This window comes from Colius striatus, chromosome 6, assembly GCF_028858725.1.
Source record: "Colius striatus isolate bColStr4 chromosome 6, bColStr4.1.hap1, whole genome shotgun sequence".
NCBI classification, from domain to species: domain Eukaryota; kingdom Metazoa; phylum Chordata; class Aves; order Coliiformes; family Coliidae; genus Colius; species Colius striatus.
In genome coordinates this window covers 622724-642957 of record NC_084764.1, presented here as the reverse complement: position 1 = coordinate 642957, position 20234 = coordinate 622724, and the positions used below count along the sequence as shown (strand labels likewise).

General features: G+C 50.6%; 1 protein-coding gene across 8 annotated transcripts in view; it reads right to left on the bottom strand.

The window, feature by feature from the left end:
- The window catches only part of RAD51B (RAD51 paralog B), a 311046-nt gene that overhangs the window by 20421 nt on the left and 270391 nt on the right, over window positions 1-20234 (bottom strand). For 3 of the 8 annotated variants that reach the window (XR_009818893.1, XR_009818896.1, XR_009818897.1), the window contains exons 11-16: window positions 16752-16877; window positions 4072-4287; window positions 1537-1599; window positions 1314-1452; window positions 1134-1229; window positions 790-899 (exon numbers count right to left, since the gene is read on the bottom strand). Coding sequence is in view for 3 of the 8 variants with exons in the window: in XM_061997842.1 (XP_061853826.1) it covers window positions 16771-16877 (107 nt within the window). In the remaining 5 variants the exon portion in view is untranslated. Of the gene's footprint in view, window positions 1-789; window positions 900-1133; window positions 1230-1313; window positions 1453-1536; window positions 1600-4071; window positions 4288-14462; window positions 15213-15968; window positions 16878-20234 lie in introns of those variants that run through there. The other 5 variants (XR_009818895.1, XR_009818894.1, XM_061997841.1 and 2 more) reach the window with 5 other exon arrangements.

Here is a 20234-nt window from a genome sequence, read left to right as displayed (position 1 = left end):
ACGCTCTGCTGGTGAGTAGAAGTCAGGCAAGAGCTTTACACACAGAGCCACTAGAGGTCTGTCACCGTCCCCATGCAGCCTCCACAGCCAGCCTCAGCCTCACGGGCAGCTTGGAGGAGGGGACTGCTTCTGCCCACCATCTTCTAAATGATCCCTTTAATATTCTGTCCAGAGCTATCTGAGTAAGAAATGCACACAAATGGAGGTTTCCCAGTGCTTGTTCCTGTTCCTATGGCAGTGGATCAAAGGCAGTAACAATACAGAGCTAATTAATCCTGGAGAAGGAATTCCCACTTGCAGCGGTCTCAACCCAGCAGTGGAGGGAACACGTCAATCACAAGGGCAAAGGTGCTGGAACTGGCATGGATTTGGGGGTTGGTGGGATTTCCCCCCCCCTCCACTAAGGACTTCAGGAGAGGAGTTAAACAGTAAATGTCACCTGAGCTTCAGAAAAAGTAGGGGTTTATGCATAACCAACAATTCACAAGTGTGCATGAAACACCCAGCTGCAAGAAACCTGGACAAAAACTCGGCCCACGGTTGTCAAAAGAAACCTGCCAAGGGAGTTGCATTTTCTCCATCCAGGTAAAGTCTGGAGAACATCCCTCTCAGCCTCTCTCTGAGCACCCATCCCCACATCAAAGACTAGTGGTGTCCTCAAAGGCAGCAACACCTGCCAAAGGGAAAGCTGGGGAGGATCTCCTGTGCACCTGCAGCCTTCCAACTCTGTGCAGACCACAGGAACAGAGGCGATGAATGACTGGGGAGAAATAAGAATTATTGACTTACGTACAGAGGAGTGAAGGCGAAAAGCCTTCAGCAGAGCTAACAACACGTCATGAAGAAAGGCCTTTTGGGAGCCAGAGCCAAGGGGCTGTCCATCAGGGCAGCTGGGCTTCCTAGGAAAGGAAAGAGAGGATGTTTGTTGACTTTACTTGAGCTTGAAGTTACCATGAGAGTAACCTGATGCAGCTCTAGAACGAGAGATCTTGAAGAGAGCAGAAGAGAACAAAAGGTGGAGAGAATGACTACTTGCCCATCAAAAGCACGTCTCTGAGTGGGAACAGCAGAGGAGAAAGGGCCACACATGGAGTGGAATCCTATGGAATCCTGCTGGTGTCCAGTGAACTCACCTCTTCAGATGACGTTTTCCAAAGCACATTTCTTCTCAAACAAGTGTTCTAATGTTTCGCTCAGTGCAAAGCTCCTGCTGACTCCTCCTTAGATAACTGCAGAGTATCAAAGGTGAAGTCAGTTGAGGTATTATCCTTCTGCCCCGTATGCCCTTCATTTCCTTTTCACATCCAGCTCACCTGATCTAGCCTGAGTTTCCTTCTCGACACGGGGACCCACAGGACCCTTCGTGTGACTTCTGCAGGCGTGCTCCCAACAGACTGCACGGAGACAACAGGAGCTCTGCTGAAGCCCATTTCACAGCAAACACCTTCAACCCTGTGGCCAGAAAGTTGTTTAGTGTCAGGTGCCAAATACTTCCAGGGTTGAATCTGCCTGAAACTGCAATGAAGACAGTTGTACCTTGGGCAGAACAAGGATGTGGTGCTCACAGGCAGCCAAGGCAAGCTGATGGCTTGTCTCCCACTGCAAAACAGGCAGGGATCGGAAAAAGCAGATTGAAAAAGAGGACTCGCTTAGCTCTGGTGGCCTTGTCTGCTGCAGGCATCTTAATCACATTTGCAGAGATCCACTACACAATTTGATTTAGAAATGGTTTCCTACCTGCAGCCTGTCTCATCTTTGAGCTCCGACTGACACCATCCCAGTGGCGCAGCACTCGAGGGCTCTGACACACGAGGGGGGGTCCTCACGTCACACCACCTCACAGCCAGCCTTGTGGCTCTCGGCTGGAATCGTGCACACACTCCCCAGCACGTGCCACACGCTCCTACCTACACACAGAGCTCTGTGTGTCCGCTGCTCCGGCTGTGCCCGCGCTGGGGCTCGCGCTGGCCCACCTGCGTGTGCCTGTGGTTTCTCATCGTGGATGTCCTGACTGAAAGAGGAAGGCTGGGAAGAACAAGCCTTTTCATTTCGAGGAAGGCCCTGACCCATCCTGTTTTCTACATAGATCTGAAGGAAGGAAGTGCTGCCATTTGGAGCAGAGTTTAGGGGCTCTGAGGAGGACGGCCCCTTCGTGCTGGCATAATTTAATGTCTGTTTGCTGGATATCACCCCATTAAACCACTTGCAGCGTGGCCAAGGACGGGCTATATGAGACCCAATTGCACTACCTTGTGACACTCTGCAGAAAAACCCTCGACACCTTCTGACTTGTTTTTGTTCTCATGTGTTGCATGTTCTTATGCTTCCTTGGGAGCTTCATTTTTCATGGTCTTTTGCAAGAGCTGAGTCCTTTGCTAAGGCACTGCAACAGCTTTCTCATACTGTACTGGGCCAGACCCCAGAACTGCTCACCTTGGTCTTCCATAAAGCACTCCCTCGGGATGCAGGGGCTGGCAGCCAAAGGCCCAGCTCATACTAGAGCCTGTCACACATAGGACAGCACAAAAGCTGCAATCGGGTAGCACCCATATGCTGTAACAGAAGGAATGGGGTAAGCCTCAGCCCCAAGGCGCTTCCAGCAGGAGGTGAGGTGATGCCTGCTTCTGACCTTGCTTTTGAGATGGGAGACCTTAAAGTTCATTACTGGAAAAGCACTGCTTTTGGTATCTTACAGCCAGCAGGTTCTGTTGGCACAGAGGCCCTTTGGACGTTATCAGAGTTCGCCAGTACAGTTCTGGGGAGAATCTTTGGGGTATGTGCTTCACAGCTGGAGCTGGGAGCCAAAACACTTACTGTAACCTGAGCTTTAAAGGTTTTGCATGTTATTAAGAAAGCAAGCTGCAGCCTGCCCTCTTCCCCTCTGCTTCTCTGAGGATGGCTGAAACCACTGCACTCTGCCTTTTACCTGCCTTCACAGAAATATCTCTACGGTAGCGTAATTTCTATGTTGGTAACACACGCACAAACAATGTGTGAAGGCTAGGAGAGTGTGCAAAGCCTCATGGTGGTTCTGTGTTTCATGCCACAGAGACAGGAGGCTGGCACACCAACCACACTGTCATGCACAGGCTGCTGTCTTTCTGAAGCCAGCCTTTAAGAAGAAGGCTGGGTGTCATTTGTACCTCTTCAACTTACAATGCCTTTTCTTTAAATCATTGTTTTTCCTCTACCCTCACCATCCTCCTTTGGAGTCCCAGAAAATGCAGGGTGGCACATTCCTGAAGGCTGCTCTAGAAAAATCCTCCAGCAAAGGGCCAATCTCTTACCCCACCTGCATTAATGAACCCCTTTAAACAACCAGGCCAATGCAGTAGGTGCTTATGGGCTTGATTATCAGCCAGTGCTCCAGATACTGTGCTGGCTGTGAAGTGGGCAAGGCTTCAAAGCTGGGATCACATTCCTGTCACCACTTTCCCATGCCAGCTGTCTCAAGGAGCAGTGGTAATCAGGTGCTTGCAGAGAGCTTTTGCTCCGTCCTTCCCCTCGCCACGATTCGGGTATCTTTGTCAGTGAGGCAAATGCTATTATTAGAGCATTAGGTCACCTCGATGCTTCTGTAAACTCACTTCTTCCTGATCAATCCTGCTGTAGGCTGATTCCCAGGTCCCAGCACACTGGGCTTAGGGCTAAGTGTACAAAATAAAGAGGAGAAATGGGTGGCTGCATCGTAAACGCATGTTCTGTTGACTGGACATTTTGTTTTGCAGGGCTGATGAGACAGCCTGAATCATACTGTTCCTCCCACACAGAAATCCCCTTCTGCTCTACTTATGCCATGCATACCTAATAGCTTAGTAATCAGCATAAAGCAACTTCTCTGCTAAGCAGGGGAAAACCCTATATTCCAAGTGGTAGAGTGGCCAAATGCCACCCTCTTCAGCTTGGGCCCTGCACTGACACCACAGATACTCACACCGTGATCATCACTATGAGAAGTGCCAGTGCAAAACAACTGGGTGCAGAAAGTGCAGTTACCTCTCCCTTCGACAGCCAAGAATAACTGGAACATCCTGTTAACATCTTGGTTACTCCATACACTTTCACACTAACCTTGCTGGGAGAGTGGCAGCAGCATCACAACACCAGAAGAGGTTGTGGGCTCTTCCAAAGCCATCTGCAGGTCCTTATGGGCTCGTCTGATCTGAGGGGCTGGTGATGAAACCATCTTCACTCTGGCTCACACCTGACGCTCATCTCGGTCTCAGCAGGTGAGTAAAGGCTTCCTGAAGCAGCCCAGGTGTTTGCAGGCTGAGTGTCCTCCTGCCCCTGCAGTGGGTTCAAGGCATACAAAACCAGCACCATGTTGCTCACCTCCTGACAGAGTCTTTCCAGTGTCCTCATGCCATGGTTGCACATGGAAAGGCAGCTGTGTGCCACCACTTTGGACAAAGGGGTGGGAGCAGGACAGCGGGAGCTGAGGAGAGGTGGGTGTAATGCGTTGGGCAGGTGGCCAGGAGCTGCCAGCCTGGTGGCTCCTGTGCATGCCTTACAGTGTGCAGCACAGGTTGTGGGTGCTGATCCGCAGCGCAATGTGGGATAAAGAAGATAAACTTGGCAGCCTATGGGAGAGATTCAGGCTGTGAGGAGCTGGGAAGAGCTGCCTCGGGAAGCTGTTTTGTCTGCAAGCTACTGCGATGGGAAACTGCCACCCCTTTTCTTGGCTGTCTGAGAATACAGAGGCTGCGAGTCCTGTAGTGTAAACTTACGGGTTTACATCACTGAATTCAGTGCATTTTCACATGGCAAGTCCCAGGATGGTTTCATTGTGCCCAAGACACTCTTGCATAACGTGAGTACTTCCAGCAGCTCCTTGAAGGCAGGTGAAGAAGTGAGGTTGATGTGGCCATAGCTGCATCTGTCCAGGCTCCTTGCTGCTGGCACCGGCTCTGCCCTTCTGCCCCTCCATTCACAGCATCCCAGCCACCTCCAGCTCACCATAGCCCAGTGTCTGCAGGCTGACCCTGCCTCAGTGTAAACATTGGGCTTTCAGGGGAAGGAAATGGGACATACATTTGGGGTGGAAGCTGTCCAGGGGTTGTGGCCTCAGCAGCCAAGCCGCTCGGAAGCCCCCGCTGCAGAGGGCTCAAGGTACTGGCAAACACTTCGGGCCCCAGGCATGGGACTCAGACCTCTTTGGCTCAGTACAGTGGGGAGAGGAGAGAGCATAGCCCAGCAGTGAGGAGCAGGGGTGCCCGTGCTCCCCAGGCACGGCACGGCACGGCTGGCCTGCCCTGGCACACCTCCTCATGGGCACGCAGCACCAGCATGAAAGCAGGTGATAGTGGAGATGAGCACAAATGCTCTCCAAGCTCCCATAAGAGTCAGGAGCAAAGATGCCATCAGAGAAAAATCACAGTATGATGATTTCTGTTTCTGAACCCACGGGAGTGTGGTCAAACCCTGCCTCAGCTGCCCGGCCTGGCCTGGCCCGCGGGCAGCCTGGTGTGCAGCCCGGATGGACTGTAAATGCTGGCCCCCAGCTGAGGGGGCTGCTGCCTGGGACCCTTGCAATCACTTGCCTCAGCCTGCCCAGCTGTAGCATGTGCTGAAAGAGGAAGAGCAATAGATTCTTCCAGGCACGCTATGCGAGGGAGCTAGTGTTGCACTTTACGTCTGATAAACATTAATTAACGGTACTGCAAAGTACAGAAGGTGCTGGGATCTCACGCCCTGGCTGCAGAGAAACACATCTCCCAGATTTAACCACAGTCTTGCTGAATTATGCATTTGACTTGGCAGGGCTGGCTGCCCCGGGGCAGTGTCTGCTCGGGCATTCCCTCACTGCTGGGGAGAGCAGCAGAGCCCAGCAGCCTGCTCAGGGACACAGAGAGCCAGATCACTCGGAACGAGCAGGCTGCACCAAGTCAGAGGTTTGGCTTTGGTAAGCACCCAGAAATTAATGCACTAACTTCTTGAAGTTTTAGGCCACGTCTAGGCCCCATCCTGATAAACTGCTGTGAGCTTAATTATCAACCTTTGTGTCTCCAGACAGTCAAACGTGTTATGGAGAAAGATGCCCGTGTGTTGGATTCACTCTGCTCCACAGCAGATGATTTAAAACCACACTACACTGACACAGTCTGCCCCTACACCAAACCCAGAGGTTCCCTTTCACAGGACAATGCTCCTCACGCACTGAGACAGAAGCTGAACCAACTGCACGGTAATGCTCAGCCAGCCCACACAGGTGAGGGGAGGCACACTGACTTTGGGAAGACCCCCAGGCAACGTTACACGGCCGCTGCCACTCCCGGGGCCGCTGCCCGAATCAGGGCTCCGCTCCCCGCTACGTGCGCAGACGTCCCAGCAGCTCCTGCAGCAGCCGCTGACACCGTCACCCCGGATCCTGCCCGGGACACCTGGGACTGAGTCACGGAGGGGGATTCACCCATTGCTCAGAGCCGGCTGCCACCGTGCCAAGGGGAAAAGCAGCGCAGCAAGAACCATCACAGAGTCACAGGATGGTGGGGGCTGGGAGGGACCTCTGGGCACCATCCAGTCCAAGCCCCTGCCAAAGCTGGGCCACCTAGATCGGGGGGCACAGGAACGTGTCCAGGTGGGTTTGGAAACCTCCCAAGAAGGAGCCTCCACACCCTCCCTGGGCAGCCTGGGCCAGGGCTCCCTCCCCTCAGCAGGGAAACAGTTTCTCCTCACATTTAAAGGAAGGGGATGAAAGAAATAGAAATTCACGGAACTGGGAACTTTCATGGTGTGAAGATGTCTTTGGTTTGAGTTAGAAATACACACACAGACAGACATACATACACATGTATGTGCAGGCACATCCTCTATGGCGAAGCAAAGAAACGGTGAGCTGCTGCCATCAACACGTGCCATCAACACAGCCCTGAGCAGGATGTCACGTTCACAGCAGAACGTAACGTAGAAACAAAGATTAGTTGGGATTCTTCCAAACCCCTCACCCCCCTGAGCACGCCATGGCGTTCCTGTGGCTGTGATCCTTCCCTGCCAGTACTAATGTCTTCAGCTGCTTCGGGGAAGGGAGGGATGGCCCTGACGCAAGTTGTCATGTTGCATCCACCTGGGATCCTCACCATTCACAGCCTCACAGCTTCCCAATGCAGAGCATCTTTACCTTTTGGCTTTGTCCAAACTTGCCTTAACTGCATTTTCCTAAATTAAACCCCTGCTACCTGTCCTACACCTATTTTCAGTGTCAAGCTCTCAACCTGCAGGAGCTACTCCTCCGTTGTGGTACACTGGCCAGCAGGCCAATGGGCTACTCTCTGTTTGACATTCAGAGCTGCACTGTCGTGCTGAGTGCTGAGGCTGTGCAAAGCATCTCTGTGGCAAGTCACGTGGGCCCCAAACCTTAGCCTGGCACAGCTCGCTCTTGTATGTCTATAGTCACACTCATCACACTGAAGCCATGTTGAAACGCGTGCTTCAGGACTCAAAGTGCCCTCCTAACTCTTTGAAATCGCCACCAGCAGCAGGCTGGCCATTGCCAGGGCTCTGCAAGGCATCTCCACGCTTGTGTGAAGCAGCTTGCACAGAGTTATGGAGACAGATTCCTGTCCAGGCAGCTTTCAGGTGTGCTGTGCTCTATGCCTCTGCCAGAGAGAAGGGGTCACAGGGCTGAGAGGCTGCCAGCGCTGGGCCAGCACCCTGCAAGACTGAACTCACTGCCACTACGATAGGAAACACTGGGGAAGGATGAAGGAGCTGGGCCAGCACATTACAGATAGGCTCAGTTCCCTGCCCTGAACATGACAGACCTGTCTCCTGTCACAGACTCTCCCTTTAACAACAGATTAACTGAATTCCTTTGAGCTTTTCTTGTGCTGAAAGGACATTGCCCAAAGCAGCTGAAAGGACAGCCCACTAGTATCCAACACTAGCAGCTCCTTTTGATCTGATTCCTACTCCATTGTCTGGAGTAACTTCCTCCCTGCAATGTAAAGTCATGCCTTTTTAATGCAGTTGGTTTGAATTTGAGAGGAGGGTAAAGTGCCAGCCACCTTTATAAAGCCAGCCAGAAGAGATGCCATCTAAGAGATCAGCTGGAGGAGAGGTGTTTTTAACTGACAAAAAAAGGGTGCTGAGAGCAGTTTGACTGTTTTGAGAAGGTGGTGGTGTTGGCACAAAGAGCTCTGGGCTCACTGCAAACAGCTAATTCAGAGTACTAAAACTGCTGGCATCTCTGGATAAACTGGCAGTTTTCATCCAGACTTGCCCCAGTCAGCACCAGGAACTGCTGCTGGGTGCACCTCATAAACAGAATCAGGCTAGGGGAGACCTGTGATACGCTTCCTACCTGTCTGCTTCAAACCAGAGTGTATCTCACACTCAGAGTCAGCTCTGCTGTGCGGGTTCGAAAGGCTGGCTTGGTGTTTACACTGCCCTAAATGAGAGCTGGGGCAGCCAGGACGAAACCTCCCTCCTTGTTCAGCACTGTCCGTGTCTGGGGTCTTGGCTCTGACAATCCTAGACGAGGGAGTGTGTGCGGAGCTCTGCGACCCGTGTCTCTGGATGCAGCTTTCAGTGGCCCCAGCCATCTCCAGCACATGCTCAACTTTCCAAGCACAAAGCCCTCCCATACGAAGAACTGTATTTCAAGAAGAGGAAAAGGAGAGATGGCATGTGCTTCTGAGCTAGAGAACACGGAAAGTTACGCACAACAAGGAAGCAGGGCACATCTGCTCAGAGGTAGGAGAGAGAGCTCTCTCCCTTCAATCTACCTGTCTATCAACAGAAGAGATGCTTGAAGATTGCACCCATCCTCAAACCCTCATTTTCTTTTGCAGAATAATGAGCAGATAGATAGGTTTTAGCCTGTTGCCTGCAGGGAAATGGTTTTGTAATGGAAGGAGCACCCTGCACTAAATCAACAAACAAGAGAATGGCTGTGTTTGTTTTTCCATGTACTGGAGGTGAAGGTGCAACCACACTGGGGTTTCTTTCACAGCCTCTCAGCTTGACAGAGGGCAGGGGACTGGTACAGACACATGCAGGGCTGCACATCTACGTGGAAGGAGCCTGAAAGTGGAACAAGGGAAGCTTTAGTCTCTGCTGCTCCCCCCACACTCAGTGGGATGGGTGCTGTGCAGCTCTTGGCACTGCTGGCACTCGCCTCCCAGGCTCTACTGTCACCAATCCTTTAAGCCAGCACGTGCCACCAAAGGGAGCTGCCTTGGTACCTCCCTGCCCCTGGCTACCTGCTTCCAGCCCTCAGCTCACCTGCAGTCACACCAAAGTGCACTGGTGAGCGCAGCTGGACAACAACCAACCAGCTACTACAAAAAGGAGGCTTTTTTCAACCCCTGCTCTGTTCCCCACTCCCGTTCACTCTCTTGCCTTGGGAGTGATCCTCATGTGCTTTTTTGGCTTATGCAGACAAGGTGTTCACGGCCCTCTGGCCTGGAGCAAGGGGGTTGGGGGGTGGCCATGCCAGCCCCAGGGCATCCCTACCTCCCTGTGCGGGTGGTGGGATAGGAGAGAGAGGAGAGCAGCAACCACAGCTGAGAGGTGGAGGTTATCTAGCTTACATGCACTTATACACTTATAGAAATGCACTTCAATACAGCTAACTTCACCCAGGATGGGTACTTTTGCCTATTGATTGTGAATACGAACTAGCAGCACAACTTTTGGTCCACACCGCGTGCCTTCTGTTGGTACATCTGAAGGAGTGCACCCAGCACAGGCACAGACACAGCGCTGGTCTGGACAAAGAGAGTCATCTAGCCAGACAGAGGTATTTTTTCCTCCCTTCAGCTGCATTCCAGACACAGTTAATTATTTGGAAGTATCTTGCATGCCTAGTCAGCACACAGGGACCATTTGCAAAGGCAAGGGCAGGAGTGAGTTTATGCTTTTAATCCTGTCTTAGATAGCACTCTCCTTACCCACACACTCTGAGCATTCGAACCATTAGCTGAAACACAGGCCTATGTCAGGAATTAATGCTTTAAGAGAGCGTATGGCACAGACAGAGCCCTCTCCATGCCCAGGACACACAGCTGTATGCCCACACGGGCTCAGGGTTTTGATCTGTATTTCCTGCCGGCCCTCTTTGCTCACAGCAGACAAGAGGCATTTGTGTATGTGTTAGGGCAGGTACTTCTGTGCCCGTACAAGCGCTTGTAAGCACATGCAGATATGCATGTGCCCACACAGACCCACATTACCAGTCACGTTTACATCTGCCCATATACATGCCTATCCTGCCCAGCAATCACAGAATCAACATGTACACAAGTCTGCTGCAACAAGCCAATTGTTTGGGGTTTCTTCTCTCCTGGATTGCCAAACGCTGGGAGCCCCGGGCTAGCTGTTGTGGTTACCCTCATTCCCAGGTCCCTGCAGCCCCAGCGAGCGGCACGGCGAGTTTCCTAACGGCTGGGATGAGCTTCTGTGTAAATCACCTTCTGGGCATTAGACTTTTCCCAGCAAAAGAGGGGGGCGGGTGTTTAGAGCAGGGAGAGTCGCTCTCTTTGATGTGGGGATTAGTTCACATGTCAGTGTTATCCCCCCCCTTGTTTTTAATATGCTGTGATTTATAGGAGGGTGGCTCTGAGAGACAGCCGAGGGGATGCCCACGTGGGGCTGACCCACGGGCACCACCCCCCACAACACACCCCAACTAAAGCAGCTGGCATCAACAGAAAGGCTCCAATGGCAAAAACCAAAGTGAAAAAGCAAGCATTGTAAAAACTAACCTGTTTTGCCTAACAAATGCTTGCTAAAAATGAAGATGTGCTTTAATGCCTATGGAGCAGGGGCTAGTTTTCCCAGCAGCACAGAGGGAGGCTTTGTGCACAGCCAGAATCAAGAAATTATAAATGCTGGGGTTTTTTCCCTTTAAAATAAATGTTTGGTTTGTGCTTTCCCCTTGGAGAACACATCACCGGTGAGAACGAGCGTGGCTCCAGACATGGTGATCCTGGCTTGAAGCGTGTTTAGCAGCGCGACTGCTCCCGTCAGGGTTTCCGTGCTCTCCTGCACAAAGCCTTTATCAGGGCTTTAGAAAAACGACACTTTTTGGTCAAAAGTTACACGGCTGTTCTGCAATCCAATCTTACGTCTGCTGGTGTTGGAGGAAACTTTCCTGATGCTTTTCATGGGAACTGGATAAGGCTCTGACTTATTAGGCTTGAGGCCATATTCAGAGTAGCTTTGCTTAGCATATCTGAGTTGTTTAGGCTTACTGCTCTCTGTGGATGGCTGAGGGGCTGGCAAAGCTACAGGAAGAAAGATTTAACTAGCTTTTCATTTTAAAATAGTCTGTAGCAGTATTTTTTTCACATTTCTGTTCTGTCCCCTCTCAGTTCCTAGTGTCTTTGTCTTTGCCAAGCAGGAGAGGCTTACACACAGAATTCTGAACGGGTGAGAGAAGGAGGGAGTCAGAAAAACACCGACAGGTTTTCTTGGTTTTGAAAGTTGTGTTAAAGATGGAGCCTAAAACAGAGCGGCATAAATAGACTGTATTTGCCACGAAAAGTTGGTCTCACAGGTAGGAGGGACGTGAAAGAAAACTGTTTTGTCCCTTTCACAGGGTGAGGGGTGTGTTAAACCGCTGCGCTACCATCGAGAATGTGGTACTGGGTGGCTTTAGGGAAAAAGCTGATATTGTCTTTTTGATTCCCTGGTAACAAACACATTGGCAACATCCCGTGAAGGTTAAAGTTAGACTGGATCATAGCTGTACACTGCTTTAAGAAGTGATTCCCACACCCTGCTGAAGCAATTAACCACTACTATGGCTGTTGGGCTAGAGACAGTGGGGCAACAGCAGTATGCTTTTGCTTGGAAAGCAGCAGGGTTCTTTTTCTTCAAGTCTAAGTGGCAGCCTTGTCAGACATTCACCTGGCTCCATGGTGTGTATTTACAGCTTAAGACAGAGATCAACGACTCTGGAAAGGCTGCAGCTAAACAGCCACCTTCTTTGCATCCTGCAGAGCTTCCCTGGTGCTTGATCAGGAAAACACTGCTGGGGACTCACAGGAACAGGGGCTGGGGCCAGGAGAAAGCCTTAAACCTTTGCATGTAACTTTCCATGTGACCAGGCTGGCCATCCAGTGACCCTGGGCTGCACTGGCTGGCAGTGGCTTGTGGAGAGCTGGGAATTCTGACATGGGACAGGGAGAGAATGTCAGCAATGCGCACGGGGCGCGGGGGGACCAAAGGCGGATGCCACCCAATGAAAGGGTTCAGAAACAGGCACGCAATTGGTGAGTGACTTCTTTCCTTCACTGAACCTGCACACAACTTTCTACAGCCACGGGTGAAAGCCTGATGATACTGTCCCACAGCTGAGGAGGCTCCTGCCAAGGCACCAAGCGGCTGCCCTTGGGAGGGGAGCGGGACACAGCTCTCCTGGATGCGGCAGCTCCCGCTGCTGGTGGCAGTGCCGTGGGGCTGTGGCACACGGGCAACTACTGAGGGTTTGCCGCTTCGGCAGGCTGGAGCAGGCAGCACCAGAGGTGCCACCGCACGGTTGGCACGGCGGGCAGGGGTGCGAGGGGCTGTGCGGGCACGTGCGTCGGCAGCGAGTGCGAGGAGCCGCTCGCTGCCTCCCGCCGGGTGTCATCCCGGGAAGGCGGGAGCGGGGCACTCGCCGCCTGCCAGCAGTGTCCCTGCAGCTCCTCGCTTGGCACAGCAGAATCAGCTTTTATCATCCTCCGGGGCAGCGGCTGCAAACAAAAAACCGCTTTCATTTCGCTTTGGCGGCGGCTCAGGTTGTGTGTGCTCCGGCTGCTTCCTTAATTACAGTGGCTGTTGACAACTCCTTGGGATAGAGACCCTCTCTTTGAGCAGTCCTCCCACTCCCCCACGCTGTTTTCTTTTTGCAGTCTGAACACATACCGACCCGGGAGAATGAACACCAGCTCAGTGTAAGGCAGTGACTCGGGCTCCACAGCTACGCTGTGTTCCTCGGTTCTGTCCTCTCCGTTGTGCCCTTGCTGTTTATTTCCTCTTTCTGGCTGTAAGGCGTTTTGTTTGCCAGTGCTGGATTTCCTGTTGCCTGCAGCTGCCTGTACTTTACTCTCTCCAGCTCACTTTGCCATTTGAGTCGGTTTGTAGGTTTATTATGCCACTGACTGAGGTGCTCCCAGCAAGTTTAGTCCGTGGTGGTATTAAGCACGGCTTGATAAAGAGGGGGACTTGCAGGGCAGCCTGGGCATACAAAACACTCCAACAAGCCTAAAGCCAATGCAGTGAGCCCTCACAGGCAGAGGAGGGGTCCCTTTTTTACAGCTCACTGATGCAGAGATGCTGCTTTCTCAGATGGCAGGAACACCTCTTGTGCTGCCCGGACGCCCTGCCCTGCAGGGAGGAAGCCAGCTCTGAACCCTACACGGTCTCAGGTCCGATCGACGAGGGGTTAAAGGTTTGCAGTTCTCTGTATTTCAGACTGTGGGACACCTCGTGTGGACTTTCCACACCTGAGGTTCATGAATGACTTCCCTGACCTTCTGTGGACATGCAGCATCCTCGTAGTAAACACAAAGATTGCTTATGCAGAAAGTGAGGTCACGAAGGGGAAAAAAACTGTTTTGCTGCTCTGAATGTGATTTCTGTGCTGGAAGGAAGGAGGAGACACGAGCTCTGTGCATTACACTGTGGATTACCAGCAGGGCCAGTTGGAAAAGCTCACTCATCTGCACTGGGGAGAACTGCTTCATCTAATTATCTGTTGCCCAGTGCTGCTTTGGTACCATTTCATGTGCCAGAGAGTAGGGCTGGAGCAGCACCTAATGGTAATATCACCTCTCTTGTGTTTTACGTGTGAGGAGCTGCCCTAACTTTATCATCTTTTTCCTTCTGTTTGATGGGGATATGGGGCCTGAAATGAGTAGTATAGTAACAGAGTAATGAGAGTTAAGGGTGAAGCGAACCCGAAGGCAGGGGGGCAGCTGTGGCGGGTGCTACGGCGGGCAGCCGCAGCCCGGTCAGGATGTGACCCTTTCAACTGCAGCTCACGGTGGGCAGTTGCTGGCAGAGGGGCACCGCTGCAGGTGCAGCAACATTAGACACCTTTTCCTTTGTGTCAGATGTTCGAGAGCCGCCCGGGAACATTAAATAGGGAACAGTCTTCTGTCATCTTCCAGGTAAGATGGAAACGGGAGATCCTGAGCATTTGAAGAATGAAAGACCCCAGTGTGTTACCTGCAAGCCAGTGTTTTAACCCCAGTGTCCCGGCCAAACTCCAGCTCTGCTAATTACATCCTGCCTATGTGAGAATTCCCCTGCGTTTGCACACCGCTTGTGTTCAGCAGCTGCGTGGAGCTGCCAGGCGACGCCTTTGCCATGTTCCACCTCAAGCCTGGCTGCCTTTCAGCAGGGAATGAAGCGAGCACTGTGCACAGCTCACTTGTGCGCAGCATCTGCAGTGAGTCTGGATCCTCTGCAGGGAGAGGTGCCAAGGGAGACGCGCACCCAAGGACCTGGGGCTTGCCATAGAAGGTAATGGCGTGAAGAGACCAAAGGCACCAGTGCTGGGGTAACCTGCAGGGTCACAGGAGAGGCAGGAAGAGGTTGCTGCCCTGTGATCTGATTATTCTCCCAGCATCTCTCGCCTCCAAGGGCTGGAATAACCGATACACACTGATTTGGCTTTGGGGTCTGACTGACTCCAGAGCTCTGAGTCTCGCTTATGCCAGCCACCATCACCACACTTCCAGCCTCTGCACGGCTGGTTATTGACCAGTGTGGACAGGGGAAGTGAAGGGAAAAGAAAGAATTCAAACCATTTAAATCTATAGTTTGTTTCCTTCTCTTCCACCTCATGACTCCTGTGCACATTGCTCTTTGCTCAGCCCTGCTGGACTCGTACCACTGGAGAGGAACTGGCTGATGGATTATCCCTCTCTTCTGAAGAGGTGAAAGAGATGGCTGCAGCAGTAGTTACAGGATTCTGATAATAAGAAGCACTAAGAAAAGCAGGTCACATACAGAGGGATAATAAAATGGCATATATTCAATACAGGAGTGACTTATTTTCTTGTCAGCCAAGTTCTCTCTTTGGTTATGGCATTTTTACCACAGTCCTACCCAAATACTATATGGGAGGACATACAAAAATGTTTGAGGTCCCAATAGCACAGCAAGTCCACTGGCAGCAGTGGAGGCAGGACAAGCCCAAGGCAGACGGAGCAGTGACTTCCTTCCCTCTCTGACCTTTTCAACATCTTTATCCCACGGGACAGCAGCTGTGAGTAGGCTCTCTGTTCCAAGGGGGGAAAAACACAGTTATCTCAAGGTGTGATGCCAGCATGTTTCCACTACATCCCAGAAGGGGAAGTACAGCAGCCCTTGAAAAGGGAGTGTGGTGTAAAGTAGAAAGCTGAGACTCCTCTTGCCACGCTGCCCGTGTGACTTCAGGCAAGGCGCAACCTTTTCAGTCTCATTAGCCCTGTCTTTAAAACTGTATTTAGGACTCGCTTCACAGGGCTGAGAAGGGGATTAAGCTTTAATTCATGAGTGTTTGTTCAACATTTCAGAACTTGGATGGAAATTTCCCAGGTAGTGCAAAGAGCATTAAAAAGCTTATTTCCCTCTGAACCGCAAATGGTTCTGCAGCACGAGGGAAATGAGGGAAACAGTGCTTGCATTTCGGTGTTCATCGTAACAAAACCCCTCCCCTCCAGCTTCCCCTCTCTATCCTTCCATGTCTTTGAAAAAAGGGGAGAGGCAGCAATGAGAAATTTTAGTCTAAACAGTGCAGTTGCTCCTTGGAGACCTGAATGCATCTCAGTGGAATTTTCCCTGCCTTCAGCCTTTTGTGATTCTGAAAGGTCCTGGAAGGAGGTATGTGACTGTAAGAGCAAAAAACACTTCTGTGTCTGAGTGCTCTACCAAATATTTACAAGATAACCAGATAAAATGGCTACAAGCAAGTTCAGCAGGGTTTGGCTGAAAGGCCAGAAACGCAGCCCTGCCAGGAAGAAAACCTAAACTTTAGTTAAAACTAAAACTGAACTTCACAAAGGTCTCTTCAAAGCACAAAACTAGTAGCACTGAAGCTGGAGGATTCCTGTTCCCCGAGGTGAAACGTATTAGCTTTCACAAGTAGCTTATTTGAATGGAGGAGCTTCCTTGTCCTGATGGAAACTTACATGTTAAAGAGAGCCCAAAGCTGCCTGAGTGGCCACGTCCGTAGATAGCTGCAGAGCAGCCTTCCCCACACCATCCTGTTTGGTGGCTGGGAGTGACACCAGCTCCCACATCCCATCAGCTTCTCAGTCCCTTGCACTGCCGCGGGAAGGGTGTGCAGTAGCTTCTAATAAAGGCCTCGTGCTCCCCAGGAGCTCACTGAACTATTGCTTCTTGTAAATTTCTCATTCTCTGTATCACTTCTCCCACAAACCAGAAGCAAACACTTCACTATGTTCTGGGCTGTGGACAAAAAGCAGTCTTGTGTATTTGACTGGCACTTTCCAGCCTGATGAGGTGACAGGATGAATTAGGAAGGCACGCATGGCCTATGCTTCTTCAGTAGCATGTGTGTTGTTCAGAGGATTTTATTACTATGTCACTTAACTCCAACAAAGTACAGGATTTTGCCAAGTTCAGAGTTAAGTGCAGCCCTACACCTACGAGGAACAGCACTTGGTTTTAAAGCCAGTCTTTAAAGAGACAAAAGCAGAGAAACACTCACAATCTGCTTCACCGTGTTTCTGAAACCAATGCTGTCACTCATTCATCTCTCAGTGGAGGTTTTGTCTGTCCTTTCTATAGATTGGATGCATTGCTCAGAGTCTTACCAGCAGTAAAGCAGCTGGGTTAAGGAGCATGAAGCAAAGTATCTTTCAAGGCAGCGTTCCTCACTCGTATGGGCTGCAGGGCAGGATTCGTTCCTTCACAGGTCGAGTTGGTTTGATCCTTTCCATCTGAAACAAAGACAAACACCTCAATGCTAATGTGTCAGAATGAAATCACCACTTCCTCTAGCAAACAACCGCTTGGAAACTCATTTAATCCACAAATCAAATCAAAGTCATTAGTTCGCTATGAACTAACTTCACAGACTTGCTGGAAATGGATCGACTTCAATGTCAACGACCCCCCTTCTGCTGCCTGTCTGGCTGTCCCTCTGCCTCCCAGAGCCCCCACTCTGCTCATTCTGCGTGGCAGAGTTTCTGATGCTGCTCTTAGACCAATCCAGGCCCCTCTGCCATCCTTTGGCAGAGCTCTCCAAAGGCCGGCATGTGCTTGCTGAGGACCTTCACATCACCCTCATTTTCTGATGAAATTGGTTTTTGGTCACCAGTGCCTATGAATGGAGAATGGGATGTGCAAGAGGACTGACACTCCCTACCATAGATTAATTTCTACAGTTCAAACACACTTCCTAGAGTTAAAAAGTGCACAGCCTACACCAATGGATTTTCCAACTATTAGCAAATTGCCTTGTATTTAGAGAAAATATGATGGCTCCATCCCATATGCTTTACTAATGCCCAGACTGACAGCAGAGTTTGCTTTCTAACCAGTATGAGCTGCTCCTCCTCTGATTTTAGTGCCATGACACTGCTAGGCTGTCAAGTGCTTTGGGATGAAGTTTTCTATGTAAATACAGGCTACTACATTACTGTGCTTAGACACTTTATGTAGAAAACAGACTGGGTTTTGTATGAGGAGATCTTAAAGTACAAAATGAAAGCCTTCCTGATCAACCTGCAAGCTGATGAAAAGAACACACACTGAAGGAACACACACAGTTATCTGGCCCAAAACACTCCAAGTACTAATGCACCATCAGGCAGATGATGTCATCTTTGCTGCTGTCAGCTGTGTTGCAAGGTGTCCCAGGCCAATTCAGCTTTGTACTGCTCCTCCGTGATCTCTACAGCTGACCCACTGAGACAAACTCCACCACAGCACAGGGAAAACTCAGCGGAACAGCCAGTCCATACCTGGGATGACTCCCATTGTTCTGTGTGAAAGCTTTGATGAAAGTCAATAAAGCTGAAAGGGGGTTGGTAAAAGGCAAGGGGTTCCACTGCAAGGGGCCATGGCATTATTAACTGAGCCAATACTGTAGAGGAAACACAAGGCTTACATAAGCTGTGAAGAAACATGAGGCTTACATAGGTTGCCAAGGGAATGTGTGTCTGCTTTCCTCCTCCTCTCTAGCCCTCTTTGTCAACTCCACGAAAAGCAGCTGTGCTAGAGAAGTGTTGCTGTCCTGTTATACCTTTACTGACAATAACGACAACCCTAATGCAAGTAGGAGAGACCCTACCTTGGCCAATACACCTTTGATGGATTCCTCAAGGGAAAGATGCTATACTGACCAAAAGCAGAAGAAACGGCTCTTGGGGAGCCTTTGGGAACTTTATATTCTTAGCCTAATAAAACAACCAAGCAAGCTCCCAACTCCCAAAAGCCCACTCTCTCTGGGAGGGAACAGAAAATGCCATCTGTCTTCAAGAAGAACATAGGCCTTCTGCAGCCATGATGTACTAGGCTTACAGACATTGTCATTCTTAGTGCATCAAAGGCAACATCGAAGATCCTTCTAGCGTTGTTATCAGCCAACTACGTTTCTGAGCCCGAGATAATCCAGCCAGTGTGCGTTTTAAATATGCTACCTCTCTTTTTTTGCTCACTCTTTTGTTTCTGTTAAACCAGTGCATTTAAAAACATGACAGCAGGTTTGGGAGTCCTGTTTGACACCACTGCCTTTTGGCCAGCATGGCTCAGCGATTCCAGGCCTAATGGCTCTTGGATTTTGTAAAGCAGATGTTTCAAATACAGGATACTACATCTCTTTTTTTCTGGTTTTCAGTGAGGTTCACTTTCCACCAAACAGAGTTTGTATAGGAAGCTTCGCTGCAAGTTTAGCTGAAGAATCCTACCACCCATAACCATAACCATAAATGGTAAAGCTTAGCTTAGCTTTTTAGCACCATTTTTCTATAATACCTGCTAGTGACTAAGTAGTATTGAACATTTACCATTGATTTTCTGTGGAGCAGCCTTATGCAGCTGTACCCTTACCTGAAGCAGGCTGTCGTTACATAAAAGCTACTGCTCAGATTTCTACACCGGCTCCAATTCCATTTTTATTTTCTCTGGAGTGATTCGACTGGTGGAACAGGCCTGAATGATTACAGGCAAGCACAAGTAACCCTTTCATGGGGCTAGAAGCCATCACACAATTATTTGTAGAGTATGTACGCAAATCAACTTCAGCTCGAGATAGTCTGGGAGAAGTTTGAGGGGGATTTCCCTGCTTTATGTAATCTCTATTGTTGCTTCTTAGCTTCCTCTATTCACATGGCCAGGAGGCATAAGCATGACACCGCTGGTAATTTCTCAAGCTCAATCTGAAAGCAGAGACAATGTGCTCAGTGACCTACAGCCGTCTTGCAGCTTTCGGTAAATCCTCAGATGCTGCCTCAATGATATGTGGGGTAAAGGAGGCCCGAAGGAGCAGTGTGGGGAATAGCTCTGACAGCAACCGCTTCACTCACTGGCATACTTTGCAAGTGGTCAGCGATCTGCGTGCTGTCCCTCAGACACATCGCTGGCCTGCCCCGAGCTCTAGTCTTACATTTCTCCATCCATACAGCGTGCTGCACCGACTGTCCCGAGAGCTCACGGCTGTGGCTGCCTTCCCCAGCCATTCCCATGGGGAGGGGAGCAACAAAACTCATCTTGCCACGTGCACTGGTGGATCTAGTCTCACTAAAGATAGCCACTGAAATGTCAGGCCAGACCGGCAGCTTTTGGGCAGGCGGGAGGAACACCCTGCCTGCTGGCAGCCCAGGGAGAGCCCTGTGCTCCGCGGCCAGGCTGCCGCCCAGGTGAGCCTGCTCAGCGCTGGGCTGGGGAGCGCTCGCTGCGCAGCACGTCACGCTGGACAGACTGTGGTTGTCATTGCTCCAGACTGGAAGATTTACAGTTCAGCAACTCTCCAGATTCTGAGAAACGCTTACCGAAAACCACGGCGGCTAAGGGAAACACGACAGGTGAAGTAAGCACAGTGGCAGAGGAGGAAGGAAATCTCCCTGCAGAGCACTGATAAGCATGTGCTTGATGTACTGTGTTCAGTCCGGACAATCTGCAGCCGGGAAAACACAGGCTAGCTGGAGGAAATTCAGCTGCAGGCCCCGGGGACTGAATCAGTCTGTTAAAACGCTTTGTTGGTTTTATTTATCAGTACTTAATTAGGATGCTTAACCAACACATTGGAAAGATAGTAACTGTTAAATATTCAACAAGCTGACCTCTCATTTACA